General features: G+C 30.9%; 1 protein-coding gene across 1 annotated transcript in view; it reads left to right on the top strand.

Annotated features, from left to right (window-relative positions):
* The window catches only part of Hers (Histone gene-specific Epigenetic Repressor in late S phase), a 384,252-nt gene that overhangs the window by 350,119 nt on the left and 6,710 nt on the right, over positions 1 to 27,423 (top strand). Inside the window, exon 4 of the mRNA XM_065506784.1 lies at positions 25,482 to 26,372. Within this exon, the coding sequence (XP_065362856.1) occupies positions 25,482 to 26,372 (891 nt within the window). The remainder of the gene's footprint in view (positions 1 to 25,481; positions 26,373 to 27,423) is intronic.

Raw genomic sequence — 27,423 nt, 5'->3', positions numbered from 1 at the left:
CGTTGGCAGGAAGTAGATTCCACATACGTATGGTTCGACCAAAAAAAAAATTCTCCCGATTAATTTAGAACAATTTATTGAGAGTAACAAATCTCTTAAGTATCTTTTGTAGGACTTTTCTAATTGTCCTTATTAATTAGTATCAATTGAGAATATCGAGCAGATTTAAATGTTCATTACTGGCTTTTTTAGCATATCAAGAAATGATGAATACAAAATTCAGTTAAATTATTAAAAACCAACATAAAATTATTACAATTTAACTTCCTAAAACTTCTATTATACTCTAAAAAAAATAATTGGGATCACTGGTCTCTTAATAAGTGTCAATATTGCGTTTTTCCTTCAAATGATGCATTTTAAAGAAGTTAAAAAAAGCAACGACAACCTCAAAACAACAAAAGATAAGAGTTGTTCACACAACATCCACAAAAACAACACCATTCATTGCACTTAAAACTCAAAATCGTGTCAAAAGCAGTTGACAGTTTGTAAACCTACAAATTGGCATTAGTGCAACAAACAAACAACCAACCAACCAACCAAAAAAAACACTCAAACGCACAGATGGCATAGAAATAATATTTTAGTTAACAAACATTTATCCAACCATCCATATACATTTGTCCATCCAACATCCGCAATGAATGACAAGCTTAGTGACTTAACTAACTGAGCTAAATTGCAAATACCATTACACTTCAAATTCAACGCACTGCAAATGTAATGTAATGACAGAAGAAATTCAAAATAAACGCAAAACGAAGACGACGAATACTCTGAATGTGTGAAGTTTGATGCAACCTAAAACTCTAATCTAAAACTATTTCAGAAAAGGTAAAATGTAACTGTAAAAAAAGGAATAACATTTCATGTACATCGGTATGTAAGTGAGTGCGTATATATGTATGTATGTATGTCAAGCTTAACGAACGAGTGGAGAGATATAGGAAGCCCAGCAATTTATGGTTGAATAAATACAACACAGATTTCACTCAACTCTAGGCAAAAACAAATACTCCAAAAAAAGAAAAACAGCAATTGCAAACATACCGAGACTCTTCAAACTAACTTTATTTTTAATACCCTGTGAAAAACCAAATGATGGTCAAAATAATGTGTCTGACGACTTTAGTTTCTGGTATTGGTATGTGCGAGCGATGGCTGTGCTTGGAAGCATTAAAGTTTTTCTCTGTACAGCTCCATATTTTGTTTTGTTTTCGTTTCAATTTTTTGTAGCTGTCAAACCATTGACACTTAAATGTTGTTAAGCCTATCAATAACAGGCACGAGGAAAAATTGTTATGGCAATACTGTCAAATGGTGGAGAAAAATATTTGCACACACACTCGTACTACACAAAATGTAAAAAGTTTTTATGTAGTTGGTTTGTTTTTGTTGGCATAATTTAAAAATCTATCTAACGTATGTATGTTCGTACCGACAAATATAGCATGCTATATATATTTTTGTTGTTGTTGTGTGTATGTACTCGTATATCTATCGATCCTTCTTGATTCCATAAACATTGTCCGTACAACACAATTTTCATTTGATGCCATTAATCATTTTGTCATGAAGACAAACTGCAAACGATTGACAATTTTTCAACTCAACACAAATGTTTGTTTTTATATTCATTCTTGCGAGCACACAATACAAATAAATTCATACAGAATTTGTATTGGGTAAAGGAAGAAGTTTATTTCGACATAGAGGAGCTGGGAGTTATATCGGAAAAGTATTTGAACATGTCAATCTCTGCTCCACCATAAAACCTTCCAGAATTTCTAATTATGTTTCTAATACTTTCAATATATGATTTCGATAACTCCCGGTGGCTATGATGATTAGTGATAATGTTAGAAGCAAAAAACCTTCATTGTCTAAAAACTATGGAGTTGTGATGTTTGTTTTATGATCTACTCCTCTCTCTCATTTCCACAAACCCACCAGAAATCTTTTGATACATCACCATCACCCATCTATCAGGCAGTAGGATTATATCTTTTCCAGACGATAAGAGTTCAGGTGCCAAATTACCGCATTCGTATCAAAAAAAAAAGATCACTATATCGAAATTACAATTTCTTGATCTATATCTTCCATAATTTCGAATAAGAAAATTACGATCAGTTTTACTCGATCAGTTTTTGTCGAATGCGGTAATTTGGTTATCTGGTTTTATCAATTTCCGAAAGCATTTCATTCCTGCAGTTGGCCTTGTGTATCTATATATTCGGAATATAGTAAGCAAATTGTTATCTTACCCTCTAACGTAGATCCTGCCCTATACCGAATACGTTCCCTATGCTTATTCAAGAAATCTGAGAGGTCATTCAATAATAATGATTCAAATAAAGCTAGAGCCGATAATCTTGGATTGAAATATCATGACTGTCGTTTAATTACAGACACCACTACTGAGATATCTCTTAGACAAAGAGAGATTTCAAATGTACAGGATCAAGAGTTGGTCAAATTAATCTAGTTATCCTCAAATAGGACTTCTTGACCCAAAATCAATAATCTGTAATTCCACTTCCAAGTTTTTAATATTCTTCATATGCGATTTCTAACAATCCTACAGGTCCTTAGGTAATTATGTCCAAATAGGGTCATTCTTTGTCTGAAAATGGAAGAACAGTACCTCATCGTTCTCGTTTTCACAGCAACTACATAATTTATTAGATTCGATATCTATGTATATGAAAACAATGCGAGATTTTGAATGTATCAAACAAGAGTTGTCCAAATAATTTGTCCTGAATTTTGCTATTTTTAGATACGAAAGCAAATATCCACCAGTTGTTAGCTAGAACATATTAAACTCTCCTTCCACTTCCAAGTTTGTAATATTCTTCATATGCGAATTTCAACAATCCTAGAGGCCTTTAGGTAATGATGTCCAAATACGGTCCACACATCAGACTGTGTTCATTAATTGTAACCACCGTTACGGACAGATATATTTCCTACACATTAAGATTAGATTAACAGCCCTGGAGATCCTGAATCATGCAACTGAACCTGTCTCCCAACTTTAGTTATTCAATTCCTCAAAATTGAAACCGAATTTTAAAATTACCAGAGATTGAAAAAGATCTCAAATTTTATGTTTTTCTTTATGTGTGTAAGAGTTGTGATGTTGAGCAATTTGATCTTTGTAGGAGTCTCTTCTGGCCCTAAAGACAATCTTCCTTCCAATTGTCCATCTTCTTCCAATTGTCAGGAAAGAACTTTTGGCGACTTATGATCCTCATAAGTACTTCCTCCAATTGTCTTACTACCATCTGGAATGACCAGAACGTTTTTTCAACAGCGTAGAATTTTAGATGACTGTAGTCTTGTTACAACAGAAATAATTGAAGGGCACTCTAAGCTACACCAATTAGAGAGTGATAATTGCATTTACGCTCTGGAACAATCCGAGTCTCACTCTCCCAACGATTGTCAACTCAGAGGGAAATTGATCCCAAAGTTTTTACTACAGTAACAAGAGTAACAACAATTGGAGTTAGTTGCCACGACAATGGGATCTACCGCGTCTCATTCTGCCAAAAACTTTGAACTCAGAGACAGTGGTATGAGCCGGAAGTTTTTTTTGCAGCAACAACAACAATTGAAGGGCCCTCAATAACAAAGGAATTGAAAAAATCTGAAGACAATTTACATCAATAATAATTAGAGAGTACTCTCTGCGAAATAAATATTTACTACGAAAACAAGAGTAGCAACAATTTAAGGAAATATACAGAGACAGCTGTATCAGCCAAAAGTTTCTCCTTCAGGGAGGAAAATAAAATTGTTCATGGGTTGAGAGAGTCGGAAAACATATAGAGATAAAACATTTCTTCCCAAAATGATCCGTATATTCCTGTATTTCCAAAATAACTGCCTGTAAGGTACTGCAGAAATCATCTTATAAAGAATTATACAAAAAGAGGACTATATAATTTAGTATTAATATTTTAAAAAAATCGAGTATCATGTGAAAAAATAGAACAGCATACATTGAATTTACATAAATAAGTGTGAGGGAATATAGCTCAGTGTAATTTTCTAATTTCTTTGAAAAGTTTCAGAAAATTAAATTTTCTATGAGAGATTAATAGGTTTTTGTATATGAAATAGAAGTATTACAGATTTTTCTCTGATTGAATCACTTGATTTTATGTCTTTAAAAGAAATTACTTTTTACTACAACCATCGAAAATATACAAAAAATGTGAGCTCTTTTTTTTCTATAACTTGAGTTGATTCTTCTTCTGCGAGTAAGATGAAACGATAAAGATTTTTTTAAAATTTATGCTTATGCGTGATATTTCTTTTAAGTTTTTCCGTTTTGACAGTTCAAAAAAATAAATAATATATTTTAAAAATGCTCAATTAGTTATCGTCCGATATAAATGTCAACAATTTGACAAATCTTAAGACAAAAAAAAAATAACAAAATTTTGTATTATAATAAGTTAATTAACATTGAAGATATGGCAACACTTTTAAAACAAAGTACGATGTCAAAAATTTCGTGTTATTTTTATCTTAAGATAAAATATTTTTTAGTTTTTTTTTGTTAATGATACAAACATATTTTTTATTTTATTCAATTGTCAATATTTATAATAAATTTGTCAGTTTTTTAAAAAATTATTGTATTTTATGAAGCATGACAGTTCCTGTTTTTTTTTTTTTGGGTGGAAAAGAGTGTTGTATGTGAGTCTTTATTTTGTGTGGAATTGAAAATATCACACGCATGATTTCTCTTTTTAAGTTTTGTTTTGGTTTTTAGCTTTTGTTGTAAGTGCTTAACTTTGGCACAGTGTTGTTGTATTGCGTGACAAATTATTTATGATCACGACAATAAATGTGAATGTAGTTCGTTATATGTTGGGTTCATACGTAAATTCGTTCGTTCGTTCCTTCTAACAACATCCATCCAAATTCGTTTACAACATAATAAAATACCTTATTGTAGATATGGCGATGACGACGTCGACAACGTCAACGACTGACTACAAGTCATGTTTAAAATATAACTCATGTTATTTTTAGAGTTTGACTGGTTTATTTTTTGCTTTATATACTTTTTTTTACGTATTGTTTAAAATAATAATAAAAAAAATACTGGTGAAAAAACCCACTGAACCATTGGTTCTTTTGTCACTTTACGATGTGGTACTCAAGCTCTTAAGAGTTGGGTTTTTTTTATTGGATTGGATTGGATTTTTTTCCTTCGTTTTTGTTATCATGAATAGTTTATAGTAGTTTTTGTTTGCAACAAACATTATTGAGGTTTTTGTGGTTTTAGTGTTTTTATTTTTTTTGGTTGAAAATGTTTATTAAAGACAGGAGTGTGAAATTTGACACTTGATAATTTACAAATTGTGCATGAACATTGTTTATGTTGTTGGTTGCTTGTTTTTTTTTTTGTATTTCAATTGGTCTTTTGTTTCTTTTCACTTCCTTTTCTTTCATTTTAACAAAATAATTATGTAGGCGTTTCGTTACTTTTTTCTCAGTTCAGTTTATGTTTTAAGTATGATAAATGGTTTTGTGTGAATATGCTTTGAATTTTAGTTGAAAGATTAAGAAAAATGTCATAGGAAAAGAGTTGAAACGAAATTGGAATGTCTGTGGTAAGGCGAAATTATACAATGAAGCGAATTCAAAAAAGTTCGGAGGACTCATTTTTATATATGGAGCAAGGCAAGGCAAATGTATACCAGGTGTTGGCAGCGAATTCAGGCAAATACGAGCTAGTTCATATTCCTCAATAAAACAATAGTGTATATACACTATTCTTATTGCATAATAAGAATCTGCATAACTGATTCTATATGTGGTCAACATTTGGTGAAATTCTACTTCCACAAAGTGGGTCAAAAGATCATTTGAAATATTACTTTTATTCTAGATGTCTATTAACACAAAAATTTTAAACTCAATTATTTCTAAATGACAAAAAAATTATACATTATTGTTTTATTAAAGGGACAATATATAAAAAATTAATGACTTCGCTCGTATTTGCCTGAAATCGCCACATGGTATAAATTCGCCTTGGAAAGTCGCTGCAGTAATGTAAAAATAACAGGTATTTTGTTTGTGTTTAATGTAGAAGAAATGTCAAAATCAAAGTGAATTAAAATACATATTGTTATTGTTATTTATAATAACCAATGTTAACATAAACAAAGTTTGATAGAAGACATACATTAAACCACGGCGAATTAAGAATTAGCTGATTTTATGCACTCACCCATGGCGTATTAACAAGGTGAGTGCATAAAATCAGTTAATTTTTAATTCGCCGTTGTTTAATGTAGGTCTTCTGTCAAACTTTGTTTATGTTAACATTTGTTAATATATGTATATAAAAGTAACAAATTTTATTTCACACTGCTTTTTGACATAAATTCGATTTGCTACAATTCATAAAAAGCTGCACGAAAAAATCAAGCGAATTCGTTTATTTTTTAAATATGGGGTTTCGCGTAAGCGACGAATAATATGCCATATTATGCCACTGAAATCAGCTGTTTAGCTGAAGTCACCGTATTTAAATTCGCCTTGATATGGAGTTTGACATACACAAATAGTTATCTTGTTCTTTGGAAAAACCGAAAAATCTCAGTTTTGAAATTACTATTTTATAACCTCATCTAATATTTTATACCTTTAAATATCAGTATTCCCCTTTTGTATGTAATTACCTAAAAAATGTTCTTTGTTAATTCTTATATGTTACATTCTTATAGCGCACATTATTTATTGTGTCACTAACAATTTCTTCCCCCCATTTTAATAATCGACCAATTACGCCCCCCCATAAAATATTGATCGTATTCAAATTATATCCGTGTGCACCAGAAACCGAAAATAATCCTAATTGAATTGTACTGACAACATGCTATTAAATCAAACCCCAAAGAAATCAAAACCCATAAAAAAATATAAAAACAAACCATAAAATGTAATTAAACTTACAAGGTTTTTTTAACATTGTCGTACTTACTCGAACACACGCAAAAAATACAAACTTACCCGGTAGTTCTGGATAACTGTCCCTTGACTAATGATATTTCCTATTATTTCTGGTAGCCACTGGTTAAAGAATTTGCTATGTAAACAATTATTTTAACATGTTCGTGTTCTGACCCTATATAGATTACAAAGACTAAAATCTGGATTACAACAGATTACTTCTGTTGTTTAAAATAACTATTATCTATATAGCAGTAAAAATATTAAAGTAACTACACTCTAGATTACTTAGCGTCACTAAAATGACAGTTGACTTCACACTAGATTACCTGGGATGTATAAAGTAAACAATTGTCATCTCTCTGCATTACAAAGAGCACATACGTGTCAAATAAACCAAAAATATATAAATTTAAGTTAGAAAATTACTGTTCAAAAGGGATACATTGACTTATTTAGTAGTCAATGCTGAACTGCTGGGCATATACCCGTCATACACAATCAAAGAGAGATTGAGGTAAGGTAAAGTTGTGAATACACACAGTACATGTAAGACATCTACAACAACAACAAAAAACTCATACAATACACGAAAGGTTAGTAGATTATTAGTGAACCCCAACATTTGTAAATACAAGTGTTTAACAATGAATACAAACTGATATTGAGTATTGTGATTGCCACCCAATAAACACAATTTCAAACTTAAAATTTCTCAACTAAAAATTTTAAATTTGAATTCAATTTGGAATTGATTCGAAACAAAATGTTTAAAAAATAGTATTTTTTCTGTTTGATATTGTATCAAATATTTTTCTAAAACCATTAATCATATTAGCGCAGTTTAGTGTTTGGTGCAAATAATAATCTTTCGAAATACACAATATTGCAAGTATCACTCTACAATTTTTTTTTTTGGATTTGAAAGCTCATACAAAATTGTCCGTTTAAGGTATCGTAATAATTTTTTTTAAATGTTTAGCTTTTATTTTGAAACATTTGTACAATATAACTTTAATCAAAGTATTGTCAACTTTTTCCATCTATATGGCAACAAATGGATTCCGAGCCAAAATAACTGCTTATCATTTGAGGCCAAAAACGAATCAAGCCAATATCGGATACTCTGTTCCGAAGTAGTCGTTCGGGGCTGGCGGGTCTGGATTATAAGGCGGGTGAGACAAAACTTCCCAACCACTTCTTTCAAAATACTTTTTAACATGTGACCGAGTGTTGTCATGATGGAATATTACAGTTTCATGTCTGGTCGTATATTCAGGTCGTTTTTCGGCTAACGCTCACTTCAAACGAATCAGTTGAGTTCGGCACCGGTTCACTCTCATGGTCTTTCCAGATTTCAGAAGCTCTTAAAAGATAGGACTCTTTCGGTCCCACCAAATACAGAGCATTACCTTAGCGCCATGGATATTTGACTTTGGTTAGGATTCGGGTGGTTGGACAGGCTACACATGCGATCTCTTACGTTTCGGATTATAGTAATGGATTCGTTTTTCGTCACAAGTAATGATTGAACCAGCATTTCAGACATACAAAATCGTCTTTCAAGGTATCTCATTCGTATTATACCCAATTTCCCATGTTTTTGGATGAAATTGCTACTTAAGTAGCTCCCCAAGGCGAATTTATATACAAGGTGGTGTCGGTGGCGAATTCAGGGAAATACGAGTGAATTCATTAATTTTGTATAAATGGAGTTTGACATTGAAAACCGCTCTCTCATTGTTTTGAATGTCAAACTCCATATATAAAAAATGCATGAATTCGCTCGTATTTTCCTGAATTCGCCACCGACACCACCTTGTATATAAATTCGCCTTGGTAGATCCCAATGATTTTGAAAGATCTTGTTGAGTTAGACAACAATCTTCATATCTCCAATTCATGGTCTTCAAGCTGTTTTGGCTGGCCTGGTCGATCTTTGTCTTCCATGTCAAAATCACCACTTCTGAACCGCACAAACCATCTCTCGTACGTTAAAACCAATGAAACACATCCACCAGCTACAGTGAGCCATTGGTGTGCTTTTTTACAAAATCTGCTCATCTAGACCAAAAAATACGTCGAGTTACATAAAAGTTTAGTTTGGGAAACACTGCAAAAAGGTAAGAGTGGGAGGTGCATTTTTAATAGCTCTACTTATTGTTTTGTTTTATTTCATTTGGAAGTTATTATGAACGCATTTGAGGCGTTAGAAAGGGTTAAATGTTGCTTAAATACTAACAATTATAGGGTGAAATTCCTTTTTACATATTTGATATTAACAAATGGAATGGAAAAATGGAAAAAGAAAAAGGAAATTGTAGCTGTTAGAAATTAGCTTAATTAACCTTAAACATTCATCATTTATTATGAATTATTTTAATTCATTCAGTCAGCCACTTTTTTCACACTGATGGGAAAAAAATATTCAGACAGTGTAGTTGATAATAAGACGTACAGCTATTTTTTGCTGGAAGTTTGTCCATTGAGAAATATACAGAGAGCGGAAACCAGAAACAAAAAAAATACTGAAAGTAATCACAACTGAGTTAGGTCTTTGACGAGAGAGTTTGAGTTGAAGTTTGTGTCAATTGTTTTAATGTTAAAAAAAAAACAGTTTAGAAAGTTTAAAATTTAAACTGACTAATTCCGAGGCATGTGGAAAAAGACATAACTGGACAGAATATGATGAAATCTTGGCATATTATGCTTAAACTTTGTAATATCTAAAACCAACTATTTCGATTAAAGTTTTTAAGGGATCTGACGAAGAGTTTTTAAATGGTGCCACTTTCCCCTTTCTAAGATATCGATATGTTGAGATCCCTTTTATATAAAGTGTTAGAACTGGAACCGATCCCTGGACTAGACTAGTTCTGTGTCAATTTCCTTTTGGTTGAAGAAATATCTGAAAAAGATATTTCTGTGTATTGTCAGTGGCAAATATCCAAAGTTATGTAAACAAACCCAAAGTTAGTACACAGAATACAAACTGTCAAAATCTCTCACATATTTTCATATTTGCTCAGCACACTTATAATTTTTGACAGATATAGCGATTCAATCATTTTTAAATTAGAGATTTTAACTACATTTTTTAACATACATATATTTAAATTTATTTGTCTACCAAAATATGTGTCTCCCTGTACAAAACCAAATCATACATTTTATGTAATGAAAAAATATTACAAACACTATATGCCTCATTAAATGCTACACATCACCAACATCATCATCAGTAACATCATTATTATCATTATTAGCATTAAATGAAATGTTAAAATCACAAGTACCATCAGTGTTAAACATCATGATTATCATAATCAGCAGCAACATAAGCTAAAACAGTCGCATCAATGAATTTCTGTCTTTCTGTCAGTCTGCTCATCATTCACGTATTTGTTGTACTTTCATATACTCATCGTCAGAACAACATCATGAATGAATAGAAATGATTAGAATGTTCTCATTCTCATTACGCATCATTCAGAGACAGACATTTACTTGTTTATATTTTGTTGATAACCAGTGATAAAGGGAGAGAGGAGCAAGAATAAGGGAAAGCAGAAGAAGGGTAGTGACATTTTAACATTATTTGATGTCACAGGTTGTCTTATCTGTAATAATAGTAAAATTTTGTGTGTGAGAGTTTTTTTTATGTCAAATTGTTAACAAAAAAATAAATGTTTATTGAAATAAAGAGTTGATTTTTTTTTCAAAGGATAATCAGCCTGTATAGTCAATGATGACATCATTAACTGTCAGTTCAACGTAAAATTAAGTGTTTGGATGATATTATATTTTTTTTGAAAATTATTGTATTTGAAAGATGATTAGAGAACATTATTTAAACATTTTTAAGCAAAAATTACTCATAATTAAAATGCATTCAAGCTCTATATGAAATATATCACTGATAAATATATCACATAAAATTACAGATCTGTCAAAAATTCTTTTTAAAATTTCTCAAAAATCAGACAAACAGATCTATCCATAGAGACGTACAAACATATCATATGACTGATACATACAACGAAATATGTACATTGAATGTATGTTTTGACATATTTTTGACCCATATCTGTCCATAGACAATATGGATATCTAATGGTAGATATTTCAAAGACCTGTGCAACGACGTATATAAGACCATAGTAAGTTGGACCTACAATGGGTCAAAATCGGAAGAAATATTTTTTAACCCGATTTTTTTTCACAAACAAATTTTTGTTCACTATATATTAAAAAATAAATTATAAAAACTAAAAAATTCTTTTTTTACAAATTAAAAAAAAATTTGAAAAAAAAACTGGAAAAAAAATTAAATTTTGTTTCCCTAAAAATATTTAAAATTTTTATTTTAAAGTACAATTTGATGAAGGGTATATAAGATTCGGCACAGCTTAATATAGCTTCTTACTTGGTTTTTTATTGAAATCAAAATATTTTTCAAATTATGTATGTTCATCCCAAAAACATATTTATATCTTTAAGTTTCTTACTCGCTCTCCCTAATTATGAATCATTATAAACTAAAACTCACCACGTGCACATATTCGCCGCACTGGTCAAATGCCTCATCGTCAACCGTTATGTTTCCAAAAGAATGAAATGCATCAACATTCCCTGTTTAGGGTGGCCTCTTTGTCATTTGAATAATGCGCTTCAGTGATGACACCATGATAATTATATGCCTCATACAATAAATTTACACAAATTACAAAATTTGTATTTATATCTGGTCGTGGTCGTTGTTGTCTGTGCATTTTTAAGATGCCCGACATTTGTGCAGTTCAGGTTTTTGGTGGTGCATTTTCTAGTGCAAGTTATTCAAGCGTATAGTTTGCCTTTCTGTACGGTTTGCTTTTGCTTTGTTTTAGTTTTGCGATTCCCGCGTCTTGTCATATTAACACAGGTAAAAGATATTTAGCATTAAATGTTGTTGCGCATGTAATATTTACGTTTTAAAAGAATGAATTGTTAAATAATTTAAGGATTGTTGACGCTAATCCACTCCAGTTAACTTTAAAATACCAATTCAAATAAATTTTAATTAAGAAAATGTCGAAAAATTGATCCACAATAACTATACTTTGTGGGTTCACAAATAAAAAAAAAAACAAGTAAGAGAGCTATATTCGGCTGTGCCGAATCTTATATACCCTTCACCAAATTATACTTCAAAATATAAATTTTAAATATTTTTAGGTAAACAAAAATTTTTATTTGAAATTTTTTTTTGAATTTTTTATTTTCAAATTTTTTTTTTTAATTTTAAAAAAAAATTTGTTTTCTAAATTTTTTTTTCCGATTTTGACCCATTGTAGGTCCAACTATGGTCTTATATACGTCGTTGTAAAGGTCTTTGAAATATCTATCATAAGATATCCATACTGTCTATATTAATGACTTAGTAATCCAGATATAGGGCAAAAATAGGTCAAAAATCGAGGATGTCCTGGTTTTTTCCTCATATCTCAGCCATTTGTGGAACGATTTTGCTGATTTTAAATAGGAAACTTCTCGAAAGCATGTCTGACAGAATTATTGAAGATTTGGATCCCGAAGATATCTGGGGTCTTCAGAAAATTGATTTCAACAGACAGACGGACATGGCTTAATCTATAAAGATCCAAAATATATATACTTTATAGGGTCGGAAAATTATATTGTGAAAATTACAAACGGAATGACAAACTTATATATACCCTTCTCACCAAGGTGAAGGGTATAACAAGTAAGAGAGCTGATAATGACTTTAATCCAGATATAGGTCAAAAATCGACGTTATCCTGGTTTTTTCCTTATATCTCAGCCATTTGTGGACGGATGGACCGGAGATATTGATGTATGAATCGTGTATGTAAGTTATTTGGGGGCTTCGGAAAGCTGATTTCAACAGACAGACGGACATGGCTTAATCGAATCTAAGGATCCAGAATATATATACTTTATAGCGTCGGAAATGAAAAATGTAGAAATTACAAACGGAATGACAAACTTATATATACCCTTCTCACGAATTTGAAGGGTAAAAAAATATGAACTTTTTCAAACGAAATGACTAATTATGGTGGTGTAGAGTGTAATTACTATATAATCTGAAACTACCAATCGTTTCTGACTGCTATCAAAGATTACATTCCTTAAATCCCCTGACAATTGTATGATACAAAAAGTATATGTGAGTGTCTGAGGTCTCAATGGAATGGGTTAAAGAGTTGAATACAATCACAACATTATAATATAATATTTAGCGTCACCACTGGGATATTACAACCATCGTCATTCTCATCATCAGCCACATCTTTGTCATCATCACCATACACACATCATTATTATTGCGATTTTGGGTTTCCTTGTACAGCAAGTACATCATCAGAGTACATCATCAGCGTAGTCGTAGTCGTTTCAAACATCAGGGCTCATTGAAATGCATCGCTTGTCATTGCCAGCCTTATTATACTTTTAGTTTGCGGTTTGGCTGGGAAACTAAAAATTGCGAAAACGCAACTCTATGTATCCCTACGTAAATTTTTACATAAAAACGTAATTTTTTCACTTATTTCTTTTTGATGATGAATTACTTTTTATAGTGGTGGCAGTGATGAGGAGGATGATGATGACAACGTTTATGGTGTTGGTAATCATCAGGTTTACGGAAAATATATGTACATATTTATGTATGTATTCCTCTTAAAAGCATGGAGTACATATATTTTGAATCTTTTTCATGTATGCAGTGTTGTTTGGTAGGATTGATGGTATGTCTATCTGTCATTACATTTCCTTTCATCATGATTATTATGTAAATTATCAATTAAATTATTAACCATGGAATATTATTAATTGAAATTGTGTCTAAACATGACTTAAAAGTCTCCTGAGACTACAAGAAAAACACAGTTTTTTTTTCGTTTGCTTTATATTTATTTTTTTCTTTTGGTTTATGAAGTTGAGGCAGTAAAATAAAAGTGGTAATAAAACATGTCATGTCTAACTGGCTGACTGCTTAACAGCCTTAACAGTCTGTGTCTCCTTCGGTACCTCCGTCCGTCTGCATGTCTGTCTGTTTCTCTATGTTGTCATCTAATCACTGCTAAAGTGGTGTTATAATTGATGGTATCGTTGCAGCGTTTTTAGCAGATAGAATATGTATGAAGTGTGTGATTGTTAGTGTGAAAAAGTGATTAATTTGTCTTAATGTATTTAAGCAAAAATAAAGAAAATGTCAATGCTCGATTACATTGTAGATAATATTAATGTGGGTTAATTTTTCTAATAATGATTAATAAAATCTATTACTGTTTAAATTTAAATTAAGAAATTTCACATTAAAGTCCAACTGTTTTAATTAATAGTGGGTTTTTAAATTTTTAAAAATTTTGTCATAGACAATTATTAATAAAACATGACTACTTCTCTAGAGAGCAAAAATATATAAATTGTTTGAGACAATATTTTAACCTTAAACAATAAAATTCCAAATGAAATTGAAAAAATTGAATTTCAGACAAATTTTCTCAATTCAATTGGATTTTTCTCAATTTCATATAGAAATTCTCAATTTCAATTGGAGTTTTCTCAATTTTACATTGAAATTCCCAATTTCAAATTGATATGCCCAAACATAGAGAAATAGACATTGAGCGGAAACTATAAAAAAACTTAAACAAAAATATTAATCAAAATAACCACACATACGAATGTTGTTTTTGTCTTCACATACTTTAATTTACTCACCCCTTAGGTCTTTGAAAACTGAGTTAGGTCTTTGACAGGAGAGTTTCCGCTCTATGTATATTTCTCTATGTTCCCAAACTCAGATAGAAATTCTCAATTTCATTTGGATTTTTCTGAATTTCATATTGAAAATCTTAATTTCATTTGGAGTTTTCTCAATTTCTACTTTGAATTCTCTATTTAGTTGGGAGGATTCCCAATTTATAGTAGACATTCTTAATATCATTTGGAATTTGCTCAGTATTGTAGCTAACACATTAAGCCATATATAAATTCATATAGGTCGGAAACTCTCCTGTCAAAGACCTAACTCAGTTGTCAAAAACCTAAGTGTTGAGAATGTATTAGTAAAAAACACTATGAGAAAACAATAACAATCCTCGTATGTGTGATGATTTTGAGTAATTAATTTGTTTAGTATTTTTTCTAGTTTCCACTCTATGTGTATTTCTCTATGCATTAAGCTATTAAAAAAATAATAATTAAAAATAAAAATAAGAATTATAAAATAAAAAAAAATACTCAAAATAAGTATTGTTTTTGTTTTCACATAGTTTTTTTTACTAATACATTCTCACCACTTAGGTTTTTGACAACTGAGTTAGGTCTTTGACATTAGATTTTCCGCTCTATGATTGTAGCCATAGGGTAACATAGAGACGAGACGTAATTGTCAAAAACCTAAGTCTGTTGTCAAAAACCTATCTCTTGCAACAACAAAATACATGCTAGTCAATGTATTTTGTTGTTGTATCAGACATTAGTTTTGTTGTATTTTTGTTTGACAAATCGGAGTATCTCGTCTCTATGTATAATTCTCTATGATTGTAACGTTTAAATTTTGAATGATATGAGTCACATATCTGTCGTCTCTGCGGTTTTAAAATGTGTTACTGAGGGATAAAATATATTTTTATCATTTTCTAGTATCCAATTTTATTTTTTTAAAAAGCTTTTTGACTATATGAGATTTGAATTCTGGGCATTTCGGAAAAAACGTAATATGCCTTACATTTGAATAGAATTAATTTATTGTTCAACCATTGAATGATTTAATTTTTGTTTTATTGAATGAAAATAGTTTTTCTTCGTTTAATTAGTTTTTAATTATTTACAAAATGAATTGAAAAAGATTATCTAAAGCAAATTTGTAATAGATTTGAATTGCAGACAAATTTAAAATTTTCTATGAAATGATTGAGATTTTCATAAAAAAATGTTCAAATTGTTTTCAGGCCTTTAAGCACTACATTTTTTAAAGCTACATATTTTGTAATGGATTTAATTCTCTAAAAGAATGAATTCTCAAGGCGTTTGAAGTAAGCCTATGAATTAATTCATAATAAATTCTTGAATGAAACATTTCCTTGCTAGACATAAAATCTCATTTGATTTGGAAAATTGAATTAAGAATTAATTTTTTAATATATCGCGTATAGTCCTGCTATTAAAAATCGTCTTGATTTTTATACTATTTTCCAAAAAAAAAAAAATTTGTTCATCAAAATTTTTTTCAACAAATTTTTTTCAACAAAAATTCTTTTCAATATTTAACTTATAGTATTTAAGATTCTGCACTATAGCACTCTTACTTGTTTTTGAAATTAAATCGTTACCACCTCAAAAAATAATTACAACTAAAATGTAACTTTTGTTAACTAAGATTTACAACCAATTGTATTATATTACACATCATAAATTTTGTATATTAAACCAAAACCACTAAAATTTACTAATTGTTATTAAACACGAAAATCACGCTTTCGAAATAACCTCTTCACTAATCTAATAAATTAATTTATTATGTATTTATTTTCACATAAAAATCACACGTACCTTTATAATTTATTAACTCATTCGTGTTATAATATTAAAAGATCATTTAAATCAATAAAAAAAAACAAAAATTAATAAATTTTATGCAGAAGGAAAAATAAATAAATGGCAACGAAATTGCCACGCACAGTCTCACATACATCATGTTCATCATAATCAGTCAATTTCATGGTGTGTTGTCATTACAGACATCATCAGCTACATACATATATCGACATATGATAATCATCATTATCAAATGTCAAGTGTTGATTGTATATTGTCAAAAAAAATAAAATATAAGTATTTTATAAAATATCACATCACCACTTTATATCAAATGTCGTTCGTCGCCGTCGCCGTCGCCTCGTACTCTGGCATCAAACAATCTGTGTGTTTGTTTGTATATTTGCATGTTTGTATTTGTTGTACGTGCGTGTATTTGTGTATGTTTGATATCAAACATACTCTGCAGAGTCACAAGTCATTCATGCCTTCACTCGTTCTTTCGTTCATTCATATGCATATTAAATTAATTCATAATAAACACATAAACATAAGGAAACAATTGTACACCAACTCCTTGTTGTACAGGATATAAAAAGTGTTAGATCAAATTTTTAAGAATATTATAATAAATTATCAACTGTTTATAAATACATTCTGTATATTGAAGAGAAAAATACACATCTTTCAAGTGTCATCCATTCTATATTCCATCTGATTTCCCGAATTTTTCATTTCATATATGGGCATTTCCACTGAAAGATTCACCGGTACTGAGGAAAATCAAATTTTTTTTAGAATTTTACTAAAAATATTTTTAAATATTTTTCCTTGTGTCACGAACGTCATTTTTTAGTTGTTAAACATGCTAAAACTGTTCGTGTTAATCCTTTTTCTCATAGCGAGCAAATGTTAGGTTTGATTTCCAGGCAGCCGAGAAGTGATGACAGGAGAGAGGAGTAGGTCCGAAAAAGAGAGGAGAGGAGAATTTCAATTCCGCACCAGTGAGTTGGCGGTTACTGGTACCCTTTTTCGCCAAATCATCAGCAACACAGTTGCTCATAATATCTCCGTGTCCTCGTACCACTTGTGTTGAATGTTTCGTTATGTTGGTTTAAAGTTCAAAACTTTAAAAAAATTCTTAAAAATAAAGCTTTTGCTCAAGTGAAATCATTATTATGCCTATTCATAGAACTGTTTTGGAAATATCAGTATATTATTGGTGTATGACTTAAAAATACGGGATTTTTTAATTTTAAGCTTTTAGCACGAATCCAGCCAATTTAGGATACTCCGTTTCAAAGTGAAACGCATCCCAGAGAGAGCGATCTGTATCAATCGAAACACATAGTATTCGGAGGGAGTTAGGTCTGGTAACACAGGTATTGCAATATGTGGCCGAGTGTTGTCATGACGGAATATTTTGGTTTCTTGTCTGAGCGTTTTCGGCCAATGCACGCTTCCGAATCAGTTGCGTTCGGTACAGGTTCCCTGTGATGGTCTGGTTAGATTTCAGCAGACCATAGATAGATAGGACCTTTCCGACCATTTTCCCACCAAATACAGAGCATTACCTCAGCGCCATGGATATTAGGCTTTGGTGTCTATTCGTCTGGTTGGCCCGGCTTTACTTACGATCTCTTACGCTTTGGATTATCGTAATGAAACCATTTTTATGGTGCAAAAATGATTTCCTTTTATAGCGTTCAAACATAATTTCGGACAAACAAAATCGTCTTTCAAGGTATCTCGCCTTCAATTCGTATGGTATCCAATTTCCCTCCCAATGATTTTACAAGCTCTTGTTGAGTTTGACAACAATCTTCACGGGGTAATGCCTACAATTCTTGGTCTTTAAACTTTTTTGGCTTGCCTGGGCGATCTTTGTCTTCCGTATCAAAATTACCACTTCTGAACCAATGGAACACAACCACATAAGCTTTGGTGAGGAATTTCCGCGGCACTTGTTTTCAAATTAAAGAAGTAAAGTAAAAAATTCCGCAAAATTTTCCATCCCGAAAACCCAGGAAATTGTGCGAGAATTCCGGGGAATTATTTTCCTTAGTTTTATGTGATGTTTTTTGAATTTGACTTTCTTTAAATGATGATTAAAGCTCCAAAACTAATGTAGAAGATTCATACAAGAAAACTGATTTAACCCAAATAGACCAATAACAAATTCATTATTCAAAATATTCCAAAAACTCGTGAATGTTCACGGCTGTCACTGAATTCTATCCCTATCGAAAGTTGAATTATTTTAGTATTTTACAAAGAGTAAAACTAAAATTTTTGTAATAAAACCTCCGTGGTATTGAATTTTGTTTAATATTATTGGGTTTTCATCAAGTTTTAATTAACATCTTTATTTAATGTTTGATTTAATAAGCAAAACATTGCCAATTCAAAATTAAAAAAATTAAATATTTATTTTTTACGATTTAACTGAATTAATTGGAATCTAATGAAAGTAGAACAAAATCTAATGGAAATTGAAGCCATTCCGATACAAATGACAAATGGTGACAGGTTTGTATATAACCAAAATTAAAAATCGAGTCAGTTTATCTCTTTATATTAAATTTTTATTGGATTTTTTATCTGTATCCAATTACATTCTAAAATTGAAGAATTTTTTTGAAGATGGAAATTTCACAATGAATCCCGATTTCCCGGGAAATGAAATAGTGCAGAGAAATTTTGTATTTGAAATCTGAAATAACCCTGATTTCATTTCATGTAAATTGAGGTTTTAGTGTAGTCATTTCGCCGTTCAGTTATATTTAGCTGTTGCTGTTATTTTTTTTTTGTTGATGTCTGTGTTTAATTAAATTAATATCCTGTCATTTACACTTCTTCTACTCCGTTGAATATTACGCCTCTCAATTATGAATTAAACGTTAAATTGTTCCTAAGACAGACATAATGAATAGTAAAAGAATCACGCTAAATATTGTTGCTGGTGTTGTGTATAGCTACCGCTTCTTATTTTGATTTATTTAATTATTTATCTTTTTGGTTTTATTACACTTGGTGGATTTGTGTGTGAATGTGTCTCTCTAGTCGCATTCATTTTATATTGATTCATTTATTCAATGGTTGGTTGATACGATATTTGTATCTAATTATTTGAAATCACGTTTTTCGTGATTTTAAATTTAACGCACGTTTTAGAACGTTTCTGTGGGAGGTGATGATTAAAAATGTTTTGTTTGTTTGTTGGTTCGTGGTATATGAAAAAAATCTATCAAGCTCTATTGAAAATGTTATTTATTATACACATTTGTGAATAGATTTAATGGCTAGTAGAGCTATTTATTATTGTTTTGAGAGTAGTTATTAGAAAAATCACACATTAGGGATGAATTATGTTTTTTTTAAAAAGCGGCAGGCCACAAACGACCTCAACTGATACAAAAGTGATGTGATACAAAAGTCGCAATTGGTTGGCAAAATATCTGAAACATTCTGTCTGCAAAAAAAAAAACAAAAATAAAAAAATCTTGGTTTAAGTTATTTGTTTATTAAAGTCTTGCTTAAAGTTTTAAATCAGTTACAGTAACCGCTAAGCTAAGTCTACTAGATATCTATAAAAAACCTCTTTATAGTTATATATTTTCTCTCTTATAGTTTACGAGATATTCGCATTTTTTGCTTATATTGGATCCTTTTTACATTGCTATTTTTATAGATACCGGAGTCGATATAGCTACATATGTCTATATGTCCGTCTGTCTGTTTAAATCAACTTTCATACGTTATTGATACATCAATATTTTCAACTATTCAAAATAGAGACAATTGACCCACAAATGGCTGATATATAAGCAATAAACAACAAAGCGTCATATGCGGGAAGTTTTGCTTTACTTCTTTAATTTGAAAAAAGTGACGCTGAAACACATCGATTGTTCACCGAAGCTTATGGTGAACGTGTTCCATCGGTTTCAACGTGCGAGAGACAAACATCGCCCAAGTCAGCCAAAAAACATCACAGGTAACCTGTACCCAACTCAACTGACCGAAAAACGCCCAGAATATGCGGCCAGACATAAAATATTAGATCACGACAACATTTGGTCGAATGTTTAGAAAGTAGAGTGGTAGGGAATTTTTGCCTCACTCGCATTAAATTTTCCAAAATAATCCAAATCATCGTTACCGTTTCCTCATGACAGTCAATCAATTGTTTGCAAAGCATGATTATTAGCCATTACAAATTGAAATCCAATTCAAAAAAACTGTATTCCTAAAAGTGAAAGGACAACAACTCTCTTTGTCACAATAGTTGTGTTCGCGTACTTGATAATTTGTAATAATTTGTACAAATTATCACTGGAAGTTACGGGATTCCGTTCGTTTACTTTTAAAAACTTGTAACGAGAGAGCAAGAGAGTGTTAAAAGTGACAGTTCGTAGATAGAGAACATGATATTTTTTACTGGACATTTTTTGTCCAGTAAAAAATATCAACATAAAAAACGTTTAAAACATATGGTTGCAAATGCAAACAAAACTAAAAAGTTGAAAATTAATACAATTTATAAGTTTTGCAAAGAAAAGAAGTAAAATAGCCCAAAACAAACATTTTAAATTAATTTATAATAAAATACAAATTATTTTTACAAATTGTTGTTCGCGTACTTTTTTTTGTTACTTTTCAGTTTGAGAGTAATTTATTTTTACTCTCTAAAATAAAGTTACTGGATATTTTTTACTGGAAAGTACGCGAACACACCTAATATTTCATTAGCTAAATTTTCCTATTCTTTCTTCCTTAAAAAAGTGAAAGTATTTTTGATATTTTCTGGTAATTATTCAATTCGACAAACTCTCACAAATAAGAAAAAAATCCAACACTAAAACAAAAGATGTAGACAAATCTTCAAAAAATAATTGTTTATAATTTTTTCAAAAGGTCTTAAACTTTTAAGCCTCTATGCAATTACAAGAGTTGATAATAAGTTAATGTGCAACAAAACAACTACATGCAACATTAAATACACTCGTATAAATAAGTAAGATCAAATAACCAAGATTAAAATATAGTTTTTACATGCCACTGCTGACTAGCTGGCTGGCTGGTCTTCCCAGTCTACGACAAACACAGTAGAGTCAAGTCAGTCCATTTAAGTAGGGGGTAATGTTTTACTAAAACGCTGATTGTTAAGGCCGCCAGTTTAGCCAGGAGTTTTGTATTTTTTCCTTGTAAAAATAAAACTCCAACAACTAAAAAACGTTTATAATATTAATAAAAAAATAAATACGGTGTATGATGAAAACAACAGCAATAACAGCAAATCAAGCAGCAGCAATGGCAACAAGCAACATTTATTATGGTTGGCTACTTTTAACTACTGCTAATAATGTTGGTTGCTTGATGTCCAATACAATGATTATTATGATGATGTTGTTGGAGTTTTTGTTATTGTTACTATTACTGTAAGTGAGAGAGTGAGTGAGTGTGTAGTTAAATCTGTTTGTTGCAGAGATGCCTAATCATTTATGCTTCCAAAAAGATCAATGATGCCAACTAAAAACAAAACACCATGTAACTTGTTTAAGCAAAAAAAAAAGCACAGCTCAATATATTCGATTCGATACAAGTTAGCAAGCAAGCTTGTCTGTCTGTTTAACTCCCGTTGAATACGATATTGTTAAGAGTTTGAGTGTACCTGAAGCACTGTGGGGCAGAATCGGCAATTTCTATCTTATCAATAATTTCAAATAATTTTAAAATGTTTTTTTTTAAATTTAAAAATTTGTTTGGTGAAAAAAAAAATCGGGTTAAAAAATATGTTTTCCGATTTCGACCCATTGTAGGTCCAACTTACTATGGTCTTATATACGCCGTTGCAAAAGGTCTATCACTAGATATCCATATTGTCTATATTAATGACTTAGTAATCCAGATATAGGTTTTTTCCTCATATCTCAGCAATTTGTGGACCAATTTTGCTGATTTTAAATAGGAAACTTCTCGAAAGCACGTCTGACAGAATTATTGAAGATTTGGATCTCGAAGATATCTGGGGTCTTCAGAAACTTGATTTCAACAGACAGAAAAACAGACAGAAGTTTGTAATTTCCACAATATAATTTTCCGACCCTATAAAGTATATATATTCTGGATCCTTATAGATAGTGGAGTCGATTAAGCCATGTCCGTCTGTCTGTCTGTTGAAATCAACTTTACGAAGCCCCCAAATAACTTACATACACGATTCATACATCAATATCTCCGGAATTCTTATTTTTTAACCCGAATTTTTTTTATTTATCACCAAGTTTTTTTCGCTAAATATTAAAAAAAATTGAAAAAACCAAAAAAAAATATTTTAAAATTAAAAAATTTAAAAATACAATACAAAAAAATTTTTTTTACAAAAAATTAAAAAACAACTTTGGAAAAAAAATAAATTTTGTTTACCTAAAAATATTTAAAATTTTTATTTTGAAGTATGTATAATTTGCTGAAGGGTATATAAGATTTGGCACAGCCGAATATAGCTCCCTAACTTGTTTTTAATACAAATCAAATCAAAATTAAATTAAAATATTTTTTCGTCTTGTTTTTTGGTTATTAATCATTTATGAAAATAATTGAAACTAATTTTCTAAAGTCTGTTTGTAATAGATTAGAATTGAAGAACAATTTAATCATTTAATAAGATTTAACAAACCCTTTTTTAATGGGTTTGAATTAAAGAAATCTTGAATGGTTCAATAAAGAATTAATTCCATAAATATTGAATACTCAAAGGAATGAATTCTATATGTTTGAACTACTAAGAAATTAAGCCTTAGAATTAATTCGTATTCAATTCTTTAAGAGAATGGTTAGATAACATTTAATTTTATTAGATTTGAAAATTTTAATTAACAATTAATACTTTCGAACCTTTGAATCTACTTTGAATCCCACTGTGTGATTTGTTGCATATTTAATATTCATTGCATACAATTGTTTGCTTGTTAGTTGCTCCTAAAATGCTAGCAACAAACAGTTAAGGAAAGTACAATAAAAAAATAAAATTCGCAAGTAACTAGTTTTGCCTTGGAGCATATGTTCGTATCGTACTTTTTCTTAGTTTGTTTTAGAAATGGGATCCATACCCAAGTAGGAATTGTCGAAAACAAGATTTTATACGCCCAAGAGATGTCCAAAAAATTTACGCAATGTTTCAAAATTAAACACAGATAATTTTCCGTCATTTTGATGTTCATGATGACAAAAATCTAGTATAGGAAGTTAAACAGCTTTGATCCGTTCAAATTTACTTAGTACAAACATGGACAATTTTAAACATGAAACCTTCTGGACGCATGGATCGTTCAACGCATTTTCAACAAAATCATCTTTAGTAATGAGACCCATTATCAATTATTCTTTCATGTAATTTAACATCAGTGATCTTTGGTTTTACCAAACCGCGCCACGAGTGGAAATGTTTTTTGCATAAGTGTATGTTATTCAATGATCTTCATGAAATGCGTAAAAAAACTCGAGGACAAATATTTGATTTTTTAATGGAATAACTAAAATCGTTACAAAATTAATTTTGCGAAAAAAAAATTTCTAAGCATTTCGCCTTGTCATACTTCCCTCAATATTTATTTGATTTTAGTTTTTTTTTCTCATTTGCACCGTTATGAGCAGCAGTAGTAGTTGAGGAAAAACTTTTGAAAACTTTTTCTCCGCTATACATGTACGATCTGTTGTATGTCTGAATAAATGTGTGTGCAGTTATGTAAAACTTTATTTGTTACTTTTACAAACTACAAAACATTTTAACGTACGTAAGTATGTACGGGAATATGTTTGCAGTAACTAAAGGAGTTTGAGCTGAGGTGATTTTTGTTGCAGTTGCTATATAAAAGTTTGGTAGTTGCTTTATTACAAGTTGACAGCATTTAATGTTTTTTTTCATGTTGATGTTATATTGTTAATTTAGTGATAAATCTAAATAACAAAAAATTTCCTGATTTTAATGATTCCCCAAAAAAAATATATTAATTTTGAGATAACAATCTTGTTATATCGACATTTCCTGTTTAAACTTGCAAGAGTATTAAAATACTAAAATAAATTTTAATAATCGATTAGTGAAGCAGGATATGAACGAATTTTAATTATTTTTAACAGTTAAGATCCAATGCGTTAGAGATAATTTGGTGTACAAATTGGAATTTCCAAATTATATTCGAATTCTCGAACTTCGCTTAAAAATATCATACTCGAAATGAGCATATAACTAGAATTGAAAAAAAAATAAAAATTTCGAACTCGAAAACTCGGGAAACTGTATAATAAATCAATAAACCAATTCTCATATTTTTATAATAAAAAGGCGTAAATATTTAAAATTCAAAATTAAGTTCGAATTTTCCAACATCGATAAAAATATTAAATTCAAAATCATTAACAATTTTTTTTTTTTAATTTGCTTTTTCGAACTTTGAAAACTCAGTAAATTATATAAAAAATTTAAAAAACATACATCTTTTTAATAAAAAAAAACAGTGGAGATTATTTTTATGCAAAAATTAGAATTTCAAAATTAAATTAAAATTTTTCGAAATTAGCAATAAATTTCAATTAAGCTCGATGTCTAGAATTAAAATACTAATTAAAAACCATATTAGACATAGAGCGAAAACTCTCCTGTCAAAGACCTAACTCAGTTGTCAGAAACCTAAGTGGTGATTCTCACTATTTATTAAAAAAAAACTATGTGCAAAACAACACATATGTGTGTAATTATTTTGAAAAATTTTTTTGTTAGAGTTTTTTCTAGTTTCCGCTCTATGTTTCTCTATGACAACAATATTTTGTATATTTTTAATGTACGGTTAACTTAATGTATCCTTTTAAATTAATATTTGTTTGAATTTAATAATAATAATAATTATTCTTCATTCTAGGTTATTACCAACCAGCTGGACCATTGATCTCACCTCATGTTATACCACCAGTAACGGCTGGTCCACCAATACCACCAAATGTGCCATTGTTGCCAGCAACTACAACTAAAATCAAGTCGCAAACACCAACAACACCCACAGCCGATGGTAGTGAACATGTACCAACGCCTGGACAAACAAATCCCGCATCTACGGAACCACCCGATTCGGATGTCCTCATTACTGGCGGTGATTTGACACCTTTTCGGTATCCACCACACAGTACAAGTGGTGGTACATCGCCGGCCGCTGCAGCAGCAGCACATCACAGTCAACAACAACAACAGCAGCAGCAACAACAACAGCAGCAACATCATCAGTTACACCAACAAGCTGCTGCAGCAGCCGCAGCAGCGGCCGCGGCGGCAGCTGCTGCTCATCAAGGTTCACCATATCCTCGTTCGATGCATGCCCAAATGCACTATTCTACAGCATATCCGGCTAATTATTACTCACCATATCCCGGTGAACCCATGTGCTATTCACCACCTGCCTATCAACCATATTTTCCAACCAAAGTTTATCAAAGTGCACCGCCACCACCACACCACTCGGCCTACAGAAGATATCCCTACTATCAACCGGGTCATCCACCACCACCCGCGGATTTATATGAACAAGCACCACCACCGCCAACGGCAGCTGGTGCTGCTCCACCTCCGGGTGGTCCACCACCATCACAGTCGGGCGGACCTCCACAGGGTGGTTCACAGTTAGTACCGGCTGGTCCGGCAGCACATAGTCAACATTTGGAACATTATCCCGGTCCGCCCGGTTATTATCCAAGTTATAGTCCCGGAGGTGGTGCAGCTGGTCAGTGTTATACACGCAGTATTCAGGCTCCGTATATGGGTAAGGAAAAGTATGGTTCTTACTAAGATAGTAGTTTTGTGTTTAGGAAGTCTATAAATTTATATTAGAGAAATTGAAACAGATACACTTAAATGATCAATGTACATTAAATGATCTTGCTTTTAAAATAGCATTGACCAGCATTATGCCATATAGCCAGGCTATTCGCAAGTAGTACTAAATCGAGCAATATCTTCATAAAGGAAGATGGAATCAATCACTTCCAGTCACCCATATCTTCATATAGGAACAAGGGTAAATTGTGTTAATTGTTCCCATGAGTTTTAATGTGTTCTTTAACAGTGATCAATCTGTTTTGCAAATGGTTATCAATATTCTTCCAAGAGTTAAAATGTACGACTACAGTAGTAAATCAATATGGGTTTTAAATGATTCCCAACCAGTTTACAATACCAAAATCGGGTCTTGCAAGTCCTACAACAAAATCGAATACGCAAAATTGTCGAAAACCAAACATCAATAATGGACCAGACCGTCCTTAAGCGATAATGACAATACCTCGCAATTTGTTTTTCAAATCAGGCTCATTTTACGACTCAAAAGAAACATATTTTTTCTACAAAAAGAAACAAATTTAGTAATTATACACTTCAACTTCGGGAGAAGGGTATATATAAGTTTGTCATTCCGTTAGTAATTTCCATAATATAATTCTCCGACCCTATAAAGTATACATATTCTTGATCCTTATAGTTAGCGGATTCGATTAAGCCATGTCCGGCTGTCTGTCTGACCCCAGATATCTTCGGGATTCAAATCTTTAATAGTTCTGTCAAACATGATTTCGAGAAGTTTCCTATTTAAAATCAGCAAAATCGGTCCACAAATGTCTGAGATATGAGCCAGGACAACCTCGATTTTTGAATATATTTTTTAACCCAATTTTTTTTTCACCAAAAAACAAAAAAAAATTTTTTTTTTAAAATTTAAAAAAAAAATTAAAATAACAATTCGAAAATTTTTTTTCCAAAAAATTAAAAAAGCTACTGAAAAAAAAATAAATTTTGTTTACTTTTAGGTAAACAAAAAT

Source organism: Calliphora vicina, chromosome 4, assembly GCF_958450345.1.
Source record: "Calliphora vicina chromosome 4, idCalVici1.1, whole genome shotgun sequence".
Taxonomy (NCBI): Eukaryota; Metazoa; Arthropoda; class Insecta; order Diptera; family Calliphoridae; genus Calliphora; species Calliphora vicina.
This window is presented reverse-complemented; position numbering and strand designations above follow the sequence as displayed.